Source organism: Leguminivora glycinivorella, chromosome 25 (assembly GCF_023078275.1).
Source record: "Leguminivora glycinivorella isolate SPB_JAAS2020 chromosome 25, LegGlyc_1.1, whole genome shotgun sequence".
Classification (NCBI taxonomy): Eukaryota; Metazoa; Arthropoda; class Insecta; order Lepidoptera; family Tortricidae; genus Leguminivora; species Leguminivora glycinivorella.
The window spans coordinates 10,635,888-10,657,274 of NC_062995.1; the positions used below are offsets into that span (position 1 = coordinate 10,635,888).

At 38.2% G+C, this 21,387-nt stretch overlaps 3 protein-coding genes across 4 annotated transcripts; 1 reads left to right on the plus strand and 2 right to left on the minus strand.

Annotated features, from left to right (window-relative positions):
- Positions 1–327: 327 nt before the first annotated feature.
- Positions 328–4,184, minus strand: LOC125239125 (zinc finger protein OZF-like). 2 transcript variants are annotated; one of them, XM_048146625.1, is made up of 2 exons: positions 4,112–4,184; positions 328–2,842 (listed from the first exon to the last, which is right to left on the minus strand). In XM_048146625.1, the coding sequence occupies exons 1-2, from the start codon at positions 4,122–4,124 to the stop codon at positions 1,236–1,238; spliced, it is 1,620 nt and encodes a 539-aa protein (XP_048002582.1). In that variant the 5' UTR covers positions 4,125–4,184; the 3' UTR covers positions 328–1,235. The 2 variants fall into 2 exon arrangements, with proteins under 2 accessions (XP_048002582.1, XP_048002583.1); XM_048146626.1 differs by lacking the exon at positions 4,112–4,184 and adding an exon at positions 3,839–4,075.
- Positions 4,185–5,925: 1,741 nt separating this feature from the next.
- Positions 5,926–9,839, plus strand: LOC125239120 (uncharacterized protein K02A2.6-like). Its single transcript, XM_048146620.1, has 2 exons — positions 5,926–6,522; positions 6,940–9,839. Exon 2 carries the CDS (start codon positions 7,448–7,450, stop codon positions 9,674–9,676), a length of 2,229 nt encoding a protein of 742 aa, XP_048002577.1. The 5' UTR covers positions 5,926–6,522; positions 6,940–7,447; the 3' UTR covers positions 9,677–9,839.
- A 671-nt stretch (positions 9,840–10,510) lies between these two features.
- LOC125239135 (zinc finger protein 58-like) lies at positions 10,511–21,312 on the minus strand. Its single transcript, XM_048146637.1, is given in 3 exon segments — positions 10,511–11,765; positions 11,768–12,311; positions 21,013–21,312. Coding segments are annotated over 2 exon segments (1,218 nt in total). The 5' UTR covers positions 12,309–12,311; positions 21,013–21,312; the 3' UTR covers positions 10,511–11,088.
- Between the last annotated feature and the right edge of the window lie 75 nt (positions 21,313–21,387).

Here is a 21,387-nt window from a genome sequence, read left to right on the forward strand (position 1 = left end):
GTGATAGACAGTGACAAACGAACTTTATCGACTTGATAACTTTAGTGAACGTTTAGGAATAAGGGGGTAACTGTTTAAAAATAGTACATTATGATACAAGTGCGTAAAAAAGAAAGTTCGAAACGAGTTACGAATTTCCTTTTCGCACGTGTATCGTACGACGTTTTTCAGTACAGATGAGCCTCCGAAGTTTCGACCTGGCATATAATGAACCACTTCTCGCACTAGTGCGTAAAAAAAACGCCATCTGTACTGAAAAAGATCTTATGTCACCTTTTTACCATAAAGAATACAATACTAAGGTTCAGGGTACTAATAATCATTGGACAATTGATAAAATTGTTTATTTACACAAATTCAGTAACAAATAGAACGGTATACCTATACAAACATGTAGATTTTACAAAACACCATAGATTAATGGAATGTCAAGAAGAAAGAACAAGAATATAATTGTATTTTAATTTTAACAAGATTAATGGAGCCTGTCTTTTTTTTTTGTCCTCTTTTTTAGTATGTCATATTTTTGATAAATTTTATGTGATTTCTACTCAGAAGCCTGTTTTCGATCCTAATAGGTAAAAAAAATGTCCCATAGGTAAGTAATTTTTTTTCTATTGTGTTACCATATTCCATATTGTATGGGGTAACAAAAGAGGAAAGTAACAAAAATGTATGGAGTTTCTGGGACACTTTTTCCTACTGAGATAGAAAGTGCTCGAGATTGTAGACCTAAAATTCAAAAATATCAGAATAAAAAGAATGGACTAAAAAAAAAGGAAATGCTCATTAAGTATATTACAGCCTTTGTGCATGATATTAGCAAGCCATATTTCATGATGACTGAATAAGGAGGCACTGACAATTTATCCCGCCAGGCGGCGCCTGTGCAAGTGTCTTCTAGGCATGTCACTGTCATTCATATGAGAGAGAAAAAAATATCTTCTCGCTCTCACGTATGAAATTTTTATCTGTGCAATGGACTAATAAGGTGGCGCCATCTGTCATAATCTTTGAGTGTCCTCATTACAACCACTATTAAAAATCTCGTGGCACATCTTGCAAGGTCTGTTCCACATTAAATTCGTAATAATTGACATCAACAAATAAAAATGTAACACCCAAGCACATTGCCAGTACTAAAAGCTAATTTTGTATCATTTTATAACACGTAAAATAAAATGTAACCTAACAAAACTTTATAAACCCAAATTATAATTATATTTTGTACAAAACTACATATCTTGGATCTCAACCTTCACGAATGCCAACGCTGGAAGCTCTCCACAATTAATAATATGCGAATGCAGCTCCGTTTCATTTTCAAAATTATCACCGCACTTTGAACAATTCAGTGCTCCGGAACTAGTTGCTTCCATATTGTCTGTATAACTTGCAGCTTCTGTACTCTCTGCTTCTAAATGTTCTGTCTTCACTGGCGTCTTCAGATGCACTCTCTTAGTATGTTTTTTAACATCATTAACACATTTAAACATCTTGCTACAAATTCCACAAGGAAAAAGCTTCACATCTACATGAGTTTTCTTATGCTTCAACATGTACTTCTTTGAGGAAAACTCCTTGTCGCAAATATCACATGTGAAAATGCCCTCAGTGGAGTGTACAGCGTTTACGTGTATTCGCAAATGCATAGAGCATTTGAAAGTTTTGTTACAAATGTCACACTTTTGGGCGGCTTCTGGTGGAGCGTGGGTGACTCTAATGTGCCTCTGTAAATTCATGTGACTTTTAAAAGTCTTCGAACATATAGGACAATTGACGGGGTCAAAAGAATGCACCATTTCTAAATGTCTTTTCAAACTCCCTTGATCTGACAGTTCCTTGTTACATATTTGACAAGCGTTGCTTCTTTTATTCTCCGAATGATGTCTCTCAAAATGCCAAAACAAAGCTGTGTTGGTAGTAAATTTTTTGTCACATTGCGAACATGGTATATCTCCTACTTTGCCGGGCTTGGCTTCGACTTTTGCACCTCCGTGGACAATTCTCTCGTGTCTGTTCAAAGTCTTGACTGTTTTGAACACTTTGGAGCAGATTTTGCAAACAGCATCTTGCGAGCCGGAATGGACGTTCTGCATGTGCTTTCTGAAGCAAGCGATAGATGGTAATGTTCTCCCGCATTCTGGGCAGCGGTACATCATTCCATCTTGTGGGTGACTCCACTTAATATGTCTTTGCAGTAACATATCTACTTTAAACTTCTTGTCACATTGCGGGCATTGTACAGATCTGTCTTCAGAAGGATGTACAAGTCTCATATGTATTTTCAAATTATATCTGCGCTTAAAAGATTTAGAGCAGACACTGCAATTGACACTTTCTTCAGGTTCGGGATGTGAATAGAAAATATGATTATTTAAGCGTTTTTTATTTGAGAAAACTTTCCCACAATGTTCACAGGTCACTTCTTTTTCTTCAGCGTGAACCGAGTGGTTGTGTGAGCGTAAATGGCCAACTGACTTAAAAGTCCTGTAACATTTATCACATTCAACAATATCATCTTCTGATGAATGCACAAACTTGAGGTGTTGCTTCAGGTTAGCTCTGTTTTTGAAAGTATTATCACACTGTGGGCATTGTAATCTGTTTATTTTACCATTTTCATATACTTTGCCAACAATTTCTACTGAATTTGTTTTATGGATTTCATTAATTGAGTCAGGAAAGAGTAAGCTACTTCCATCTTCACTCTTGACATTGAAGACATGCTCGGGCGGCCGGTACGGGTCATCGCTACTTTCCTGTTCACATTCCACTTCAACTTTCAAATGAGCAATGTCTGGTTTTATGAAGATTTGTTCTATTTCTCCGTCCATGTTAGCTGTAAATTAGGAAAAGGCTGTGAATTTATTAGTACCTATTACTTTTTTTTTATTAGCCTATATTGTTTCCCACTGCTGGGCAAAGGCCGCCACTCGTCACGGCTCTTTGCACTCATTTGCACGGCTCTTTGAAGTATTTAAATAAAAAAAATTAACAATTTGAAAAAATGTTGTAAGTATACTCATTAAATATGGCTTAAATACTTGTCTAAAATGATTATAAAGATATCCTTTACAAATATTTAGTACTTCTATTAAATAATTGTATATGCAGCTGATGTTTATCGTGGCAGTAGGCGCCATCTCACCAAACAAATACAAATTATAGAAAAGTATATCATGAAAATTTGCATCACAAAAATGTATTTACTGTACTCTAGAGATGGGCCGAATATTCGGTAAATATTCGGTATTCGGTATATTCGGCAAGTTGTTCAATGTTCTTATTCGGCCGAATAATTTGGTTGCATTGCCGAATATTTACCGAATAAACAAAGTAAATAACTTATGAAGATCTTACATATTCCACTGGATAATAAGCTCCTATTTTAGTAGCTTTTTAAGGAACTGCTAAAAAGAGAGAAACCTATGACAAAATATAAATACAATTGTTTTGTAAAAAAGTTCATAACCCGTAGTTTAGAGTTGAGAAGAGCTCAGAGTTGTTTTAACTAAGTTTAAGTTATCCTCTAAATGATAAAAACATAGTTCTATTAACATATGTAACCATTATCAATCATTTAATAGTTTAAATTGACATCCCCTTTAAAAATATGGCGTAACCGAATATTCGGCCGAATGTTCGGTTCGGTAAGAGCTGAACCGAATATTCGTATTCGGCAAAGTCCATATTCGGCCCATCTCTACTGTACTCATACAGCACATTTTAGAAGTTCCAGTATGTAAACAGGTAGTTAGTATAAACATGAGGCTACAACTATGAAACATGGCGCTAAGGCGTAAAAATTAAAGCACCTACTTGACGAAAACATTACCTTATTGTGTTTTGGTCTTTGGTACACTTTCATTATAAACCATCATCTAGGAATATTGGGAACATTCAATTAAGAATTACGACCTAAATAAAAATGTTCCTGTTTTAATAGAAAAGATTACGACGAAACAAAGCGCCTGACGACGCGAAATGTCGGCCTTATGGTCCTAATCTATTCCATTCATCTCAAGCTCTCAATCCCATAAATATACTACGATATTTAACTTATACACACATATATTGAAATCACAATATTAAAATTTACACTACCAACCTGTCTCCGACATTAAAAAACAGCGTAATTATCGATTTTCGTCTAAATTCTCTGAAGATCAACTGATAAGCAATCACCATTTCACAACAATAGGATAAAAAATATAAATGTCATGTCAAACGAGCGTACGTTTAAGCAGACTTTTACGATTTAAAACTGTCATTCATGATCAAGCACCGTGTGGGATACTTTGATGGTAGTAGAAAATGGTAGAAACTATATTCTGTCAGTAAATAAGAACTAAGAAAACTATAGGTATCCTTTTCTCTAGCACCGTAAAGAAAGGGATGCATATAGTTTTCTTTGTCTTATTTACTGACAAACTTGGTTGACAGAGTATAGTCCAATTTTTGGATCACACTTTACGATTTGCATTGGCGGGAAACTTTTTTTTTAATTGTCCCGGGACTGTCGCATTCAAACCAGAAACAGAAACCTGTAAGCTGGTAAAGAAAAGGATTATTATAGTACGCATATAGTACGGATTTTCCTGGTTCTTGTTTATGTCTGACAAGTAGGTAAACTAGATCTCGTAAAGTACCTGCTTAGGGTTTTTAGTCATATGCATAAAACAAATTGGTAACCTAGAATTTTGTTAGCTTGATTTAGTTTGTTTAGTAGCCTAAAAGGCAAACAAACCAAACAAACGTATTTAAAATAGATTTTGGCCAAATTAGGTAAAAGTAAAAAAAAACGTACTTCATTTGCTTAACCATTTATTTTGTAATTAGTAAATATTTCCCGCTACTATATACAATAAAATGACTTTTTACTATAGTTCATTTGAACATATATATATTTATATAACAATGATTAAGTTAAAAATATGTCAAGGTAAACCTTATAAGTTTTCTGAGATCTTGAAAGCACATTTCAAGAAATATCTACCTTCTTTAGCTTTACACCTAAAAAACATAATTATTTGCATTAGGTATAAATGGTATAATCATTTATTTATTAGCTAAAAAATTCAGACTAAGATATTCATACAGTTCAACTTACTTTTAAACACACAATACTGAAACGCTCATTCTAAATTTGCCTATACCTTTAATATTCTCAATAATTCAACAATCGACGTGCAATTTGGCGGGCTTATTATTGTGTTTTTATTTTCGTCACAGTTTACTAAAATTTGCACACAAAAGTTTTCTATTCTGTACTGTAGATATCTTCTAGCTCATTTTCTACCGGACCTTTCATTATATATGTATAAATGTAGGGTAGAGTTAATCTACACGCGCGCCCTCTGGCGCCGACTTGTTCTTGTAACGTTTCGTCAGTCCGGAAATAAACCTGTGTCTGAACGCCTGTTTTTCTGTTGGCTCCACCCCAGAACTATTCCGCATCATCCCTCACCAAGTATAGACTACATATCTATCAACTGGCGACGAGATCCTTCGAACTTCGCGCGAGCAGTGTCAGCGGAGCCACGAATACGTTTTTATCACGACGGAGGGAAAGAGAAATTACAGGAGGGAAACTGCAATATGGCGGTGGGCAAAGTGGAACCGTTCGACATCCATAAAGGCAGCTGGGAAGCCTACAAGGACCGAGTGGAGCAGTATTTTGTGGTTAACGAGGTCAAGGAGGAGAGGAAAGTTCCACTGTTGATAACTTTGATGGGTGCGGAGGCGTACGAGCTCTTAGTGACTCTGTGTACACCGGAGAAACCGTCTACCTTAAAGTACGACAAAATTAATCAACTGTTAGCCGATCATTTGCAGCCTACGCCCAGTGTTTTAGCGGAAAGGTACAAGTTTCGTCAGCGTAAACAAGCGAAAAGTGAATCGGTGGCGGATTACTTAGCGGATCTGAAGAAGTTAAGTAGGTTCTGTGACTTTGGAACTTGGTTAGACGAAAGTGTAAGGGATCAGTTTGTGTGCGGTTTACATAGTGAGAGCATTCGTTTAAGGTTATTTACGGAGAAGGACCTTAAATTAAAAACGGCTACGGACTTAGCGATTGCAATGGAGGCGGCGGAATTTAATGCGGCGGAGGTAGCTCGGCGAAATAATCCCGGCGGCGAGCGAGAGGCAAGCTGCCATGCCATAAGTGAAGCGGCGGGGAGAGCGAGAGGCAACACACGAGGCGGCGCGACGTCAAGCGGAATTGGGCGAACATGGCCGAAAGGGAACGGGCAGCGCAAATATGGCGGCGCCGGCGCGGAAGTGACACTGACAGCTGATTTCAAACGAAAAGGAGGTCACGGACACGGTCAGGGTCAACTTTGTACTGTTTGTGGCCGAGATCATTCCAGTGAAACATGCAAATTCAAGTTATATTCGTGTCGAGTGTGCAACCAGCAAGGACATTTAAAGAAAATGTGCCCGCGATTGTCACGTTCCGGAGGACTACATTACGTATTTACGGAAACGGGGGATCAATCGGCCCCGGAAGATGATTTAGAGGTAAACTATTCGTGTGTTAATGTGGTTAGGCAAAACACAACAGATTCTAAATATCCGCCGTATAAAATGATGATAAATGTAAACAATAGGGATTTATTCATGGAAATTGATACTGGCAGCAGAATTTCATGTGTTAGTACGCGATTTTATAAAACTTATTTTAGTGACTGTAAGTTAGAGCCCAGCAATTTGAGGTTATCTTATCTGACGGGAGGAGGGGTTCCTACATCAGGAAAAATAAAATGTCTAGTGCGTTTGGGCGACTTAAACAAAGAATTAGACTTATATGTAGTAGATAATGGTAAGGAGAATTTGTTAGGCAGAGAGTGGTTAACTGAATTGGGTATCATTAAGAGAGTAAAGCAACGATTAGAGTTTTGTGAAACCTAATGAAGTTTTTGATCTGTCGGAATTTAGTTCCAGATTTAAAGACGTTTTCTCGGAGGGACTGGGCCGGTACAATGGCGGGCTGGTCACGCTGCGAGTGAGAGACGGCGCCAGGCCGGTGTTCCTGCGCGCGCGGCCATTAGCGTACGCCCTTCGTGGACCTGTGGAGAGGGAGCTCGAGCGGCTGCAGCAAGAGGGTGTCATCACACCCGTGGAAACAGCGGACTGGGCAACTCCAATCGTCCCGGTGGTCAAGTCAGATGGATCTCTCCGGATTTGTGGTGATTATAAGATAAGTTTGAACAAATATCTAGAAGTGGACCGTTTTCCCTTACCAAGAGTAGAAGATTTGTTTGCCAAGTTACATGGTGGTAAAAAGTTTAGTAAGATTGACTTATCCCAGGCATATGCACAGCTAGTTTTGGATGACACCTCCAAGTATACAGTTATAAACACACACAAGGGCTTGTTTAAATATAATCGTCTTATATATGGTCTATCCTCGAGCCCGGGAATTTTCCAGAGGATTTTGGAACAAATGTTTGCGGATATACCTCGGGTTGGTGTGTTCTTAGATGATGTGGTTATTACAGGGTTAGATGATCAAGAGCATTTAAAGAATTTAACTTCAGTCTTTGAGCGACTACAGAAGTATGGTCTAAAAATAAAAAAGGAAAAATGCTCTTTCATGTCGGAGTCAATAACATACTTGGGTTATGTGGTGAATAGTGAAGGTATTCATACTTGCCCTAAGAAGATAGAAGGAATACTGGGGGCCACTACGCCAAGCAATGTGACAGAGCTGAGATCTTTTATTGGCATGACCATGTACTATGCTAAATTTGTTAGAAACATTAGCACAATAATGGCCCCATTATATGCCCTATTAAGGAAGGAAATTAAGTTTAACTGGACAGCAGAGTGTGATAAAGCTTTTAATGAAATTAAACAATTATTGTCTTCCAGCAAGGTGTTGGTGCATTATTCACCGGAGCTGCCACTGGTGCTAACCACAGATGCCAGCAGCCATGGAGTCGCCGGTGTAATATCCCACATTATGCCTGATGGCACGGAGCGAGCTATAGCATATGCTTCCCGAGTCTTGAATAAAGCAGAGCGAGGTTATTCTCAGATTGATAAAGAAGCTTTGGGAATTATATACTCGGTGAAAAAATTTCATCAGTACCTGTATGGTCGTCAGTTTATTTTAAGGACAGATCACAAACCGTTAGTGACCATTTTTGGGGACAAAGCAGGTATTCCAGTAATGGCTGCTAGCCGTTTACAAAGGTGGGCAGTAATCTTGGGGGGTTATCAATATGACATTGAGTATATTCCAACAGCCAAGAATGCGGCGGATGCCTTATCCAGATTACCACCAGCTCATCAGGATGCCAAAGACTGTGCAGAGGTAACATATGTCAATTTTGTTCAAGATTTCCTACCTATAACTAGCAAGCAGGTGAAGAATGAGACGGAAAAAGATGAGACCTTGAGGAAAGTAAACCAATTCTTACATCGGGGTTGGCCAAGTCATTGTTCAGAAGAAGAAATCAAACCATATTTTGCACGAAGACAAGAACTATACACGGAAGCAGGCTGCGTCATGTGGGGATACCGGATGGTGATACCAACATCATTGCGAACCAGTATCATGAAGGAATTACATAGCAGTCATCAAGGAATTGTGAAAATGAAGGCCGTAGCCCGCAGTTTTGTTTGGTGGCCGGGCATTGACAAGGAAATTGAACAAATTTGCAAGCTTTGTACTATCTGTGCAGCAGACGCAGCAGCCCCTGCGAAGTTAACCCCACAGCCCTGGCCATATCATGAGCAAGCTTGGAGTAGACTTCACATTGATTTTTTGGGTCCCTTTGAAGGAAGAACATTCTTTGTGATTATAGATTCAACAACAAAATGGATTGAAGCTTTTGTGATGCAAAGGACAACAGGGACCGCAGTGATAAAGGTGCTAATGGAGGTATTTGCTCGCTTTGGGTTACCGAAAGAAATAGTTTCAGACAATGGCCCGCCCTTCACTAGCCAGGAAGTGGATCAGTTCATGATACGGAATGGAATTAAACATACCTACAGTGCACCATACCATCCGGCATCAAATGGAGCCGGAGAAGGGGCAATAAAATTATGTAAACGAGCTCTGCGAAAAGCGACCAAGGAAAAGGTGGACTTGGAGACAGCATTACAGACCTTTTTATTTAACTACCGCAATTGTCCACACAGCACGACAGGTGAATCTCCAGCCAGGATGTTACAGAGAAGAGCTCTTCGCTGTAGGCTTGACTTACTACAACCAGGCGCCACAGTAGATCAACACGTCCGGGAAGCCCAAAGTAAACAGATAGAAAAGTTTACTAGCAGACCATCACAGCAAATGAAAATGGGAGACCCAGTTTGGTTACAGGAGTACAGCGGCCCTGATAGATGGGTGCCAGGAACCATATCCGAGGTAAAGGGGAACCGGAACTATGTAGTCTCTAGGGAAAACGGTACCACCACTCATAGGCATACTGACCAACTAAAGAAAAGATTCAAATACTGTGTACCACCAGGAGACCTATTTAATGACGAGGAGGATATAGGTAGAGAAGTGCCGCAGCCGACCGAGCCTCCGAGCCAGACCACGCAGGTCACGCCCGCGGCGCCCGCCCAGCCCGGCACCAGTACCGACCCGCCTTCTCAAACCGGTATTCTTGAAAGTAAGCGAGTTAGACGCCCGCCCGTCAGATACGGTTTTGAAATAGATTAAGTTTTTAAATATTTTTTGTAGTTATTATTGTAATAAGTTAATAAGTCCTAGAGCTTGACATACTGCATAATTTAGATGAACAACTTATCACTTTCATTGTAAATGATTAAAGCCATGTCAAGCCCTGGAACCCTAGTTAAGTTTGTTATTTGCATCACTGCTGTTAATTAAGAAAAGGGGTGTTATATCTTATACTATTAAACGAGCAATTCTTGTATATTTATTTATTTATTTATTTATTTATTTATTTATTTATTTATTTATATATACCGACGATCTCGGAAACCGCTCTAACGATTTCGCTGAAATTTGTTTTGTGGGGGTTTTCGGGGGTGAAAAATCGATCTAGCGTAGCCTTAGATCCCGGAAAACGCGAATTTTCGAGTTTTCATGAGTTTTTCTTTCGCATTTGTAAACGTAAAATATGGTCCTTAATTTCGCCGCGCGCGCATCGATTCCGCGTAGCTCAGTCGCACGAGGTCGGTCTAATGTACGCAGATAGATCGTAGGTGTCAGGGTTTCGAATCCCGGCCAGAAATTAAGTTTTTGTTTTTTGTCTTTTTTTTTGTTTTTGTATTTATAAGAGTTTTTTTTTTATCTAAAGACGTGATATATTAAAATAGAACCGAGCGAAGCTCGGTCGCCCAGATATTATGTATAAATGTAGGGTAGAGTTAATCTACACGCGCGCCCTCTGGCGCCGACTTGTGCTTGTAACGTTTCGTCAGTCCGGAAATAAACCTGTGTCTGAACGCCTGTTTTTCTGTTGGCTCCACCCCAGAACTATTCCGCATCATCCCTCACCAAGTATAGACTACATATCTATCAGCTTAATTATGGCATAAGTAACAAAATTATTGTGACATCCAAATGGCTACAAAATTACAGTCCTTGAGTGTACAATATACACAATTCAATTTCATTGTGTGTAAAAAAAATCTTCATTCGTGTTAGAAAAACTTATAATTAGTATATAGACAAGAAATAGTAATTTTTTTCATCAACACCTTTAAATAAAATAGGCAAGCTGCTGGTAATCAGGTGGTAGTTCACCATTATTGATAGGTTCAACTTAACCCTAAACGGTATCCTTAATATTCAACTTGCAATTAAATTATTTATTTATAATAATAGGTATAGGTACATTTTATATCTACACTCAAGAGAACAATAAAATCTATTTACATATAAGGTACAACGAAGTATGGCCGTACTTTGACAAAATCCAGAGCGGCTAGTATGACTTGCGTTATCAGTTATCGCCCGTGACTACATTTTTCTAGCTTAACTTTACATAAAAAGTCCTGCGTGAGTAAGGATTTTTCATAGTAGCTGCTCTGGTATTAATCATTCCCGCAGGGCAATAATTCCCGTATTTTTGTACAGAAAACTTGGGTGTTACAAATAACGCCTTATTCCGAGTCCGACTCATCCTCACTATCACCCGACGACTCCGAACTCGAGACCGGCTCGCACTTAATGAACTCTATCTCTTTCGGCGGCTGCTTCGGCCTTCTCCCTCTCTTTCCCACCGGCTTGCCGTCTTCCATCACAGTCTTCACCATCATCGATATCCTCTTCAAATGCTGCTGTTCGTGTCTCTGCATGTGATTGTTGAGATACCTTTTTATTTTAAACTTTTTCCCGCACTGCTCACACTCGTGCGGGTAATCGGACTCTTTTAATTCTACATGCACTGAATTGTTATGTCGTCGCAAGTAATGCGCGTGCGCAAACTCTTTGTCACATTTCTCGCAACGTAATTTAGGCTTGTCTGGGTGCACGATCTTCTTATGCTTCTTCAAACGGATAGCGGAATGAAAGTACTTGTCGCACAAATCGCATTTCACTTTAGTATCCAAAGAAGAATGGACCTGCATATGTTCTTTTAAGTATTGGTCGTTTTTAAATTCTTTGGAACACTCCGGGCATTGCACTTTAGATTCCAATGGAGGATGTATGTTTAAAATATGTCTTTTCATATGATGTCGCGACTTAAAAGTCATATCGCAGAACACACACGGATGTCTCTCCACTTGCGAATGCTGAAAATGCAGATGCCTGTTCAAATTTAAATGGCTCTTATAATTTTTTCACATATCGGACATTTGTATTTCTCTTTATCAATCTTATGGCATCTATCGATATGGTATTTCAGTTTATAAGGAACGTTGAATTCTTTTCCACATTCTTGGCATTTGATTTCTGGTAGCGTCGCAGGATGGATTCTCTTTACATGCATGTGTAGAGCGCGTCTAGTTCTAAATTCTTGTAGACAATATTGGCAGTAGCATTTCTCGTGTTCGGAGTAATGTTTATTCATCCTATGCATGTAGAGGTAGTGTTTGTTTTTGAAGGTTTTATCACAAATGTCGCACAGCACAGCGGAGTCTTCGGTGGAGTGTACTCTGGTGGTGTGGAGGTATAGGTTTTGATAGTTTTTGAACTCTTTGTTGCATTTTTGGCAGATGTACCGCTTGGGTTGCTTGGGGAAGAGGACGGGCTTCCACGTGGCGAGTACGGACTCATACATCATGCGCTGTTCCTCGGTAAGTTCGTCGCTGGTGACGGAGATGAACTTCATGTCTTTGGGCGGGGGCGCTGGCTCTGGTTGAGCCTCCAATGGCTCCATGGTCTAAAAAGAATTTATTTGTAATTAACTAAGGATAATTGTGTCATAAGGGGACGTGGGCGTGGGTGACGTCATTTCCAAACTCAAATGGAACTGGGCGGGGCATGTTGCCAGGCTGAGTGATGGCAGGTGGACCAAAATGTTGACCGAATGGTGGCCGCTGTCGGATGTAAGAAGCGCCTGGCATCCGTTAGCTCGTTGGGTGGACGACATTCGAAAAACTGCGGGGCACTTCTGGATGAGATTAGCCCAGGACCGGGATAAGTGGCGTACACGAAGGGAGGCCTAGATATGCTCCGCAGTGGGCGAGTAATGACTGAAATGATGATGATGAAGGGGAATTGTGTCTGGCCTTCACATTTGGCCCGTTTAAACCAATGATCAGTGTTTATTGAGTGTTCATACGTTTACCACTAATCATGAGTAGCATGTAGCAAAAGTATTTATGAACTCGCAAAAACACCTGTGAGAATGAGTAAAATCGTCAAATGTGAAGGCCAGACACATTTCCCATTATGACTCACTTACCGGTAATGACCTTATTAGTAACTTCATTTCGGAAATGGAAAATTATGATTTGAGTTATAAATTATGAGAAATTTGTCACGTCAAGTCATCAAGTCTTTGAATTCAAATTCTACTTCAATGTTACAAACTGAAAGCTATGTTATAATTATAATAATCAAAATTCAGACCTCAGGTTCATTAACATTATGGACAAAATAAGAATCGGAATACTTCATATATATTTATTTATACACATATAGAAAAAGCCCATAAGTGATACTAGATGAAAATATTAAAAAGTAAAGAACTTAAGTTTAAATACTACAGTCGAGTTCATAAATATGTGTACATTTATTCACCTTATTGCAACGAGTTAAGCCGACTGTACCTACCTACTGAATCTACTGATATTATTTTTAGAATGGGGATGGCAGCATTTGAAGGTTTGCATAGATGGAGCTACTAAAAACTTTGTCTGTCTTAATATTTTGCTGCATATAATATTAGAAGTATACTAATCAACAATTTTTCTATCTATCGATTCCTTCAAAGATATTTTCATGCAAATCAATCTTTATTTCATATAAGTTAATAAATGTATGAAGATTATTTACAAAAAGTGAAAATCAATAATAGTTATTTATTATAATTATGATATACCTACAATGTGTTCGTAAATAAATCTTCTTTAAACAAACATGCTTAAGTTATGTTAATTATGTACATGTGTATAATTATTAATCAAAATACAGGTATGATATCGTGTATACCAAATTAAAAATAAAACCATGTTCTACCACCAAAAGACTTTTTGGTGGTAGAACATGGTTTTATTTAGTAGCAATAGCATATACAGCCTGATGGACTAAGAGCTGTGGGATCGAGGTCGTCGGTGCCGATGTCATCGTTGTATGCATCTACAGGCCCCCAAGCGGTGATGTACAGTTATATTTCTCTAAGTTGACAGAACTACTTAATTTAAGTATAATGAAAAACTACAATGTTATTATCGTTGGCGACATTAATATAAATTTATTTAATAATTGTACTATATCCAAAACGTTGAGTGATACCATTAAACTGTTCGGTCTCCGCCAACTAATTAACGCACCTACAGAATTACTAAATCTTCTAGCAGTTGTATAGACCATGTATTTACAAATATGCCTAAAATAAATATAAAAAATGTATCATGTATCGAGCTGAATTTATCTGACCATTTATGTACAAATGTAAGCATTCAAACCCAGTCATATTACTCGTGCAATAAACACACGCTTAAGCGAAACTTCGCAAAAACAAATGTCGAAAATTTCATTGCTAACCTTAACCTGTATGATTGGAATACAATTCAACAAAAATGTATTTGCCCAGGCGAAAAAATTGACTTGGTACTAAATGTAATTAAACATTATTTTAACATTTGTTTTCCTCTTAGAAAACAATTAGTGAGACCAAATGTAAGTGGTTGGGTCGACGACACAATCAAACAGTTACGTCACCAAATTCGCAAACTCAAATTTAAAATCCAACAGAGCCCTAATGACACCGAATTATATTCCAACTTACAAAACACTGAATCATTGTACTGGACAACCTTAAAAAGTGCAAGAAGCGACTACTTAAATAGCCAAATATCAAAATCCAATGAAAATATGTGTCGTGACATATGGCGAGTAATAGCATCAGAAACTTGTAAAAATAAAAACAAGAAAAACAGCGCTATTAACTTGTTTGTTTTGAAATCAGCTGATCGGTGCGCCGCGTCCGCCGCATCCCAACTAAACCGGTATTACATCAACGCAAATAGCAATAATAAACAGCCGTGCGTTCGGTCTGCGCTTAATTACTTATCTAACTACCTACCCATATCAATACCTAATTTCCAGTTCGAACCTTTCACCCTTGCCGATATCACAAAAGCCTTTAAAAAAATAAAACGCAAGGACTCTAAAGATATCAATGATATGACGACGCGCATACTTGACCTCTTACCACCTATTATTGTATCACTGCTTCTTGTCTTATTTAATGAATGTATCGCAAACGGTGTATACCCTGACTCATTAAAGCAAATTAAGGTTCAACCCGTATACAAGGGTAAAGGAAACACAGATTTGGAAAAATGCTATCGTCCAATATCACTGATACCGATTATCTCTAAGGTATTTGAGTCCCTCATTAGCTCAAGACTTATGGGATACTTTTCAAATAATAACTTACTTAGTAAACAGCAGTATGCATATCAACCGCGCCTATCGACAGCTGACGCGACGCGGGACGTCGTTGCGCGGGTGCTGACGCATCTCGAGGGCGGGCGACAGGTGGCCGCAATATTCTGCGATCTGTCGCGTGCCTTCGAAATGGTTGACCATGCCCTACTGCTGGAGAAGCTGTCGCGTTATGGAATAAACGGACTCTTCCTTGAAACGATTCGATCTTTCCTTACAAACAGGAAACAGCGCACATTCGTACTTGATTCTAAATCAGATCTGGAGTCTATTGGGAACTGCGCTGTCCCTCAAGGTTCTGTAACGGGAAATAACTTATTTTTAATCTTAGTAAATGACATCTCCGCGGCTTGCCCTGAGCTCGAGCTTATAACCTTTGCGGATGACACCTGTGTACTGGTAAATGCCGACAGCTTTGAACAATTAAACATTAAGTTGAATGACGCGATAAAACAAATACATTGTTGGTTTGAAGCAAACGGGATGATGCTAAAGATCGAAAAAACATATATAATGCACTTTCAACTGAGAAAAAACGATAAAGAGCTTAACATACTTCTAGACAACGTTCAGGTGCCACAGGTAAATGAAGTTAGGTACTTGGGCTGCACGCTGGACGCCGGCCTCACGTGGGCGCCTCACATCGATACCATGTGTGACAAACTCGCATCAGCATGCTATGCCCTATCCAGACTCGCGCCTAGCCTTTCACGCATAAACCTACTTAAGGCATACTATGGATATTCCATTCAATCCTTACGCAAAATGTAGACCTGTGGGGTCTGGCGGCAGACCGTGATCGAGCCTTTAAAATACAAAAGCGCGCAGTGCGGATCATATCAGGAAAACGCTACGATCATCCTGCCAAAGAACTAAAAATACCTACGCTTCCAAGTGTTTTTGTCCTCACTGCGTGTAGGTATATAAGGGCAAACGTACACAACTATGTCTCCTCTGCTACACGAGATAGAAGCACGCGACTGACGCGACGGAGACCCCGTCTGGTCGTCCCACAGTATAAACTCGCTAAAACTAAAAAGTCACTCGCTGTCATTGGGGCTAAATTATACAAAGCGCTTCCCACCGAAATTATCGAATTGAACGATTCATTATTCGATAAAAAACTCAAATCGCTATTAATTGAACTGGCGTGTTATAACATAGACGAATTCATGAATAGAGAAGTGGCCAACCCAACCACAAAAAAATATTAAAATTAAAGTTCATAATTCATATAAATAGTTAATAATAAAACTGTATAATGTATATTTTTATCATGTGAAATGTACTAATACTGATTTACTTAAGTTTAGATTATTGTATTTATACTTACTTATAAAAAATGACGTGTAAAATATCATATTTTATCAATAAAAAATCTGAATCTAAATCTGAGCCCAGGGCCGCCAGACCTTCCTCAAATTCTCAAGGATGAAACTTTGGGATAATGTAGAGTTCGTATCGCCGTTTAATGTCTGCATATTTTCTAGTTCGGCCCGACGGCCATGTTTTTGCGATCAAGTGCTACTGATGTGCCGACGGAAAGTTTCCAAAATTCTGAACTTTTCATATAGGAAAACTTCAGAAACTTTCCATACTTTGTATGGACAATTGTATGGATGGAAACTTTCCATTTCATAAATTTAAATTCCCTTTATTTTTCGTGAAAGTTTCGTGAATTTTTCATGAAATTTAAGCTTTTTTTGGAAAGTTTCCGCAACTTGCACATCACTATCAAGTGCTGAAGGTGAAAAAAAAAGTGCTAACTTTCCTTACATTCTCAAGGCTGGTTTTTATGTATGTGTTAGTGCACGTTGTTAAAAATTGGTTATCATCAATGCCAGACCGTTTCCGCCGGCCGTAACTTTTACCAGACGCGACAAAGTTGACAAAAAACGACTCTAACTTTCCTCATTTTCTCAGCCTAATTTAGATATATGATACACAGGGAACTATATTTTTTATCCTTTAGCACTTGATAGCAAAAAATGGCCGTCGGGCCGAACTAGAAAATATGCAGACATTAAACGTCGATACGAACTCTACATTATCCCAAAGTTTCATCCTTGAGAATTTGAGGAAGGTCTGGCGGCTCAGGGCTCTTAGTCTATTGGCCGCTGTACACATATGGCCAACGGTTCCACCAACCCTTTGTGAACCCCCTTGGCCAAGATAAGAGCCGCTGTTTACACATTGGCGAACCAATCACTTGGTATTGGCTCTTCATGAAAGATGGACGTGGAATGGAAAAGTCTAGGAAATTCTAGATCATAGACGTTGTCAGAAAAATTTGATTAAAAAATAATAAGCCCGTAGTAAAATAAAATTATTTGAAATATTAACAATTTTTTGAATATTCTGATAAGAACATTTATCTTTTTTAGGAAATACATTAAACATTTGCAAGGTTATTTTATTTCCTAAAATCTACACTATTATTGGTATAGATAAACTTATTATTTTCGTAAATATTTCACTACTGTCCTCTCTGACGGCTGACGAGACGACCAACTGAATGAAGCGCCAACGTGTAAACGCAGTTGGCCATTGGCGCCAAGGTCCTTTGATGTGTGGACAAAAAACCGACACCAATCGGTTGGCCGGCAAGCGCAAGCGCCAACTGCCAACTTACGGCCAAGTAGCCCTCTACACGCTTGGCCAAGGGGGTTGGTAGAACCATTGGCCATATGTGTACAGCGGCCATAAGACAATGACAAGAGTAGATTAAAAGTGGCACGTCGTAGTGTCGTCCCTTTTCCACACACAAAATATGAATGGGACAACACTACGATGTTTACACTTTTTAATTTTTGCTTAATTTTGCTCCATGGTGCTTAACTTATAAGTAGATTTTCTCTGACATATGGTTCACAACATCTAAACAGGAAACAATTCTTATTAGAAACATGAAGCAGAATAATTCTTCTACTTTTAATTTTAATTCTTCTAAGAGTTTTGAATGATTCACGGTTATTTTCATTAGACTTATATTGACCGGGATATAGACCATGATTACCTTTTTGATTTTTGTCGAGCTCCCGATATTATATGCAACTGCGTCGAAATATCGGGAGCTCGACAAAAATCAAAAAGGTAATCACGGTCTATATCCCGGTCAATATAAGTTTAATTCTTCTATTTTAAACTTACATAATAATATACAAGGATGTATATCTTGCCAAAACTCTCCAGTGGGTTCAGGAGATCTAAGCCAATTCTTTACTCTACAAGTACTTTTTTGTGGCCAGCTCTGATCTTACTCAAGGATATAGTTCCAAAATACCCTAAATATAAATGGTAAGAAGATCATCATCAAAATGTCAAAGTTTTTCTTGACACCTACTATTATCCATACTAATATTATAAATGGGAAAGTGTGTGTCTGTTTGTTTGTCCGTCTTTCACGGCAAAACCGAGCGACAAATTGACGTGATTTTTAAGTGGAGATACTTAAAGGGATGGAGAGTGACATAGGCTACTTTGTATCTCCTTCTAACCCCCCCACTTCCCTAAAATCGGGGGTGGGTTTGTATGGAGAATTCCGCAATTCTCTAATTTAACGCGTGCGAAGCCGCGGAATACCTAGTAATTTATAATGCAGTGGTAATAAAAGCGACTTTTCAATAAACATAATACATAATTAGCTCTATTCTGATTCCTCATCAGTTTCATCCGATTCCGACTCTGAACTAGTCTGTGGCTCACACTTAATAAACTCTATATCCTTCGGAAGTTGTTTCTTCGAACGTCTCGTTGCCGGCCCAGGCACCGTAATTTCTTTCCCATCCTCGCCCATAACCGTCCCCACCATCATGGATAAACTCTTCAAATGCTGCTGCTCATGCCGCTGCAAATGGTTAAGGAGATATTTCTTAATTTTGAACTTTTTACCGCACTGGTCGCATCCGTGCTCATACTGTGTCTCATCGACTTCAACGTGTACAGAGTTGTAGTGTCGCTTTAAATAATGTGCATGCATAAATTCCTTGTCGCACTTGTCACAACGAATCATAGGCTTAGGTTCCGGATGCACAATCTTCTTATGTTTTTTCAAACGGATTGCAGAGTGGAAAAACTTATCGCATATGTCGCATTTCACTTTAGTGTCGAACGACGAATGTATCTGCATGTGATCTTTTAAATATTTCTCGTTTTTAAACTCTCTGGAACATTCGGGGCAAGTTGCTTTAGATTCTAATGGGGGATGTATGTTTAGGATATGGCGTTTCATGTGATGTTTTGACTTAAAAGTCATTGGGCAGAAAACGCATGGATGACGCTCGACTTCAGTGTGCTGTGTCTGTAGATGTTTTTTTAAATTTAAATTGCTGGCGTACAATTTCTGGCATAAGTGGCACTGGTATTCCTTCTTCTTGTCTTTATGGCAAGCTTCTATATGGTATTTTAACTTATAAGGAGCTGAAAATTGCTTGTCACAGAGAACACACTTGATCTCCGGTAGTGCGCCTGGATGGTACTTCTTCACATGCATATGCAAAGCTCGGCTCGTTCTGAACTCTTGCATGCAAAACTGACAGTAACACTTCTCATCTTCAGAATAATGCTTATTCATCCTATGCATGTACAAGTAATGTTTATTTTTGAATGTTTTATCACAAACATCGCAGATAACAGCGGAGTCTCTTGCGGAATGCACTCTAGTAGTATGCAAGTAGAGGTTCTGGTAGTTCTTGAATTCCTTGTGACATTCAGGGCAAATGTGTCTCTTGGCAGGTTGCTCGAATTCAGGGGGCTTCCATGTTGAGAGTACCGACTCATACATTTCACGTTGCTCGTCTGTCAGTAGAGAACTGGTCACGCTGATGAACTTCATGTCCTGCGATGCTGTCTCTGGCTGAGCCTCCATTTTGACTGCTAAAAATGAATATTGCTATTAAACCCTGGGTTTTTTATTAAAATTTTGATGAAGGCAGAGGCATGATTACATAACCTAGACTAAAATTTCATATCAAAATTGAAAAGAGAGTTATTTCACTTTTAAAGTTGTTTTAGTTGTCTATTTAAAAAAGTATAATCATGCCACTGCATAAATATGTACACATAGTCAAAGATATCATTAAAGAAAAAGTAATAATTAACAAATAGGTATATAAAACATGCCATTAATTTTATTTGATTAATAATATCTTCCAATGAAGCGAGTCATATAATATCGATCGAACTTCGCTTGCAAAGCTTGTTTGATCATATATGATAAAGTATATTCAATTTTTTTTTGCTATGTGAACACTTTACGTAAAAAAGCCAGGGTTTAAGCAGGACTCCAAGAAAATAATGAATACCTAATACAAATTCACATTTCTTTTCAAAGATTTTGTTTTGTATACTTTTAAACCATTGTTGTATGTCTAGTTAAATAATTATAATACCTTTTATAATCCTTAAGAAATAATACTTTGAAGTATTAATAAGAAAATACCTTTAATAATTTTAAGTAAATACCTAATGCTAACTTTACTAACACTTATTTTTTCTTAACAGATACCTAAATAATGTGATGTAGCTAATATTATTTTCTATTATTAAACTGCAATACCTATTATTTTTAAAAGATTCAGGTTTTTAGAATTTAGTAGAGCATAGTTCTATTCATATATATCTTGCTGAATACACAAAAAATCTTGTATCTCTGTCTAAATATACAAATGGAAATAATGAACAAATTAAATGAGTGCTAATATTGGTGAGCGAAAATAAATAGACAAGGATTACTGATACTTAAACAATTTCATTCAATAAGAAAACATATTTTAGACATAGTGATCCTAAAATCTTATGTTGAACAGTTTAACCTTGAAATGGTAATAAATAACTACACTTCACATACAAAATAATAATGTATGTGCAAATAATGTGCCCGGTGAGGTTTTTATCGATAAGGGAGGGACAAATGCCTGATATTGATATCTTGCACATAAAAGTACCCAATAAAAAAATTAACTTACCGCTTGCAACGCTGGCGCGCTGTAATGCAACTACTGCACTATGCAAGGTTTGCTCGCCCAGCGATATCGAATGCACGAAATACACGCTCAAATCAACTTTGTCGATAAAATGGCATATCCCCTTGGGGCATATTATTTACAACCAACATGGCGCTTTTACATTTCTGCGCGAAATAACGAAGCTGATGAAAGTCACTAAACTTCTATATTAGTAATTTAAAAGAAATGTAAGGGAATTAATTGCGCAGAATTAGTAATTTGGGGCTTTTGTGATGATAAAACGAGTAGATTATACGTTTGACGTTAACACGAAGTGTCAAATTAGTAGCGTTTATATAGCAGAACACTACCGCAAGCATGCTCGAAGCATGCGAG

Excerpts from the sequence above, each read along its gene's own strand:
- LOC125239120 (XM_048146620.1), top strand. The coding sequence starts at position 7,448 with ATGTTTGCGGATATACCTCGGGTTGGTGTGTTCTTAGATGATGTGGTT.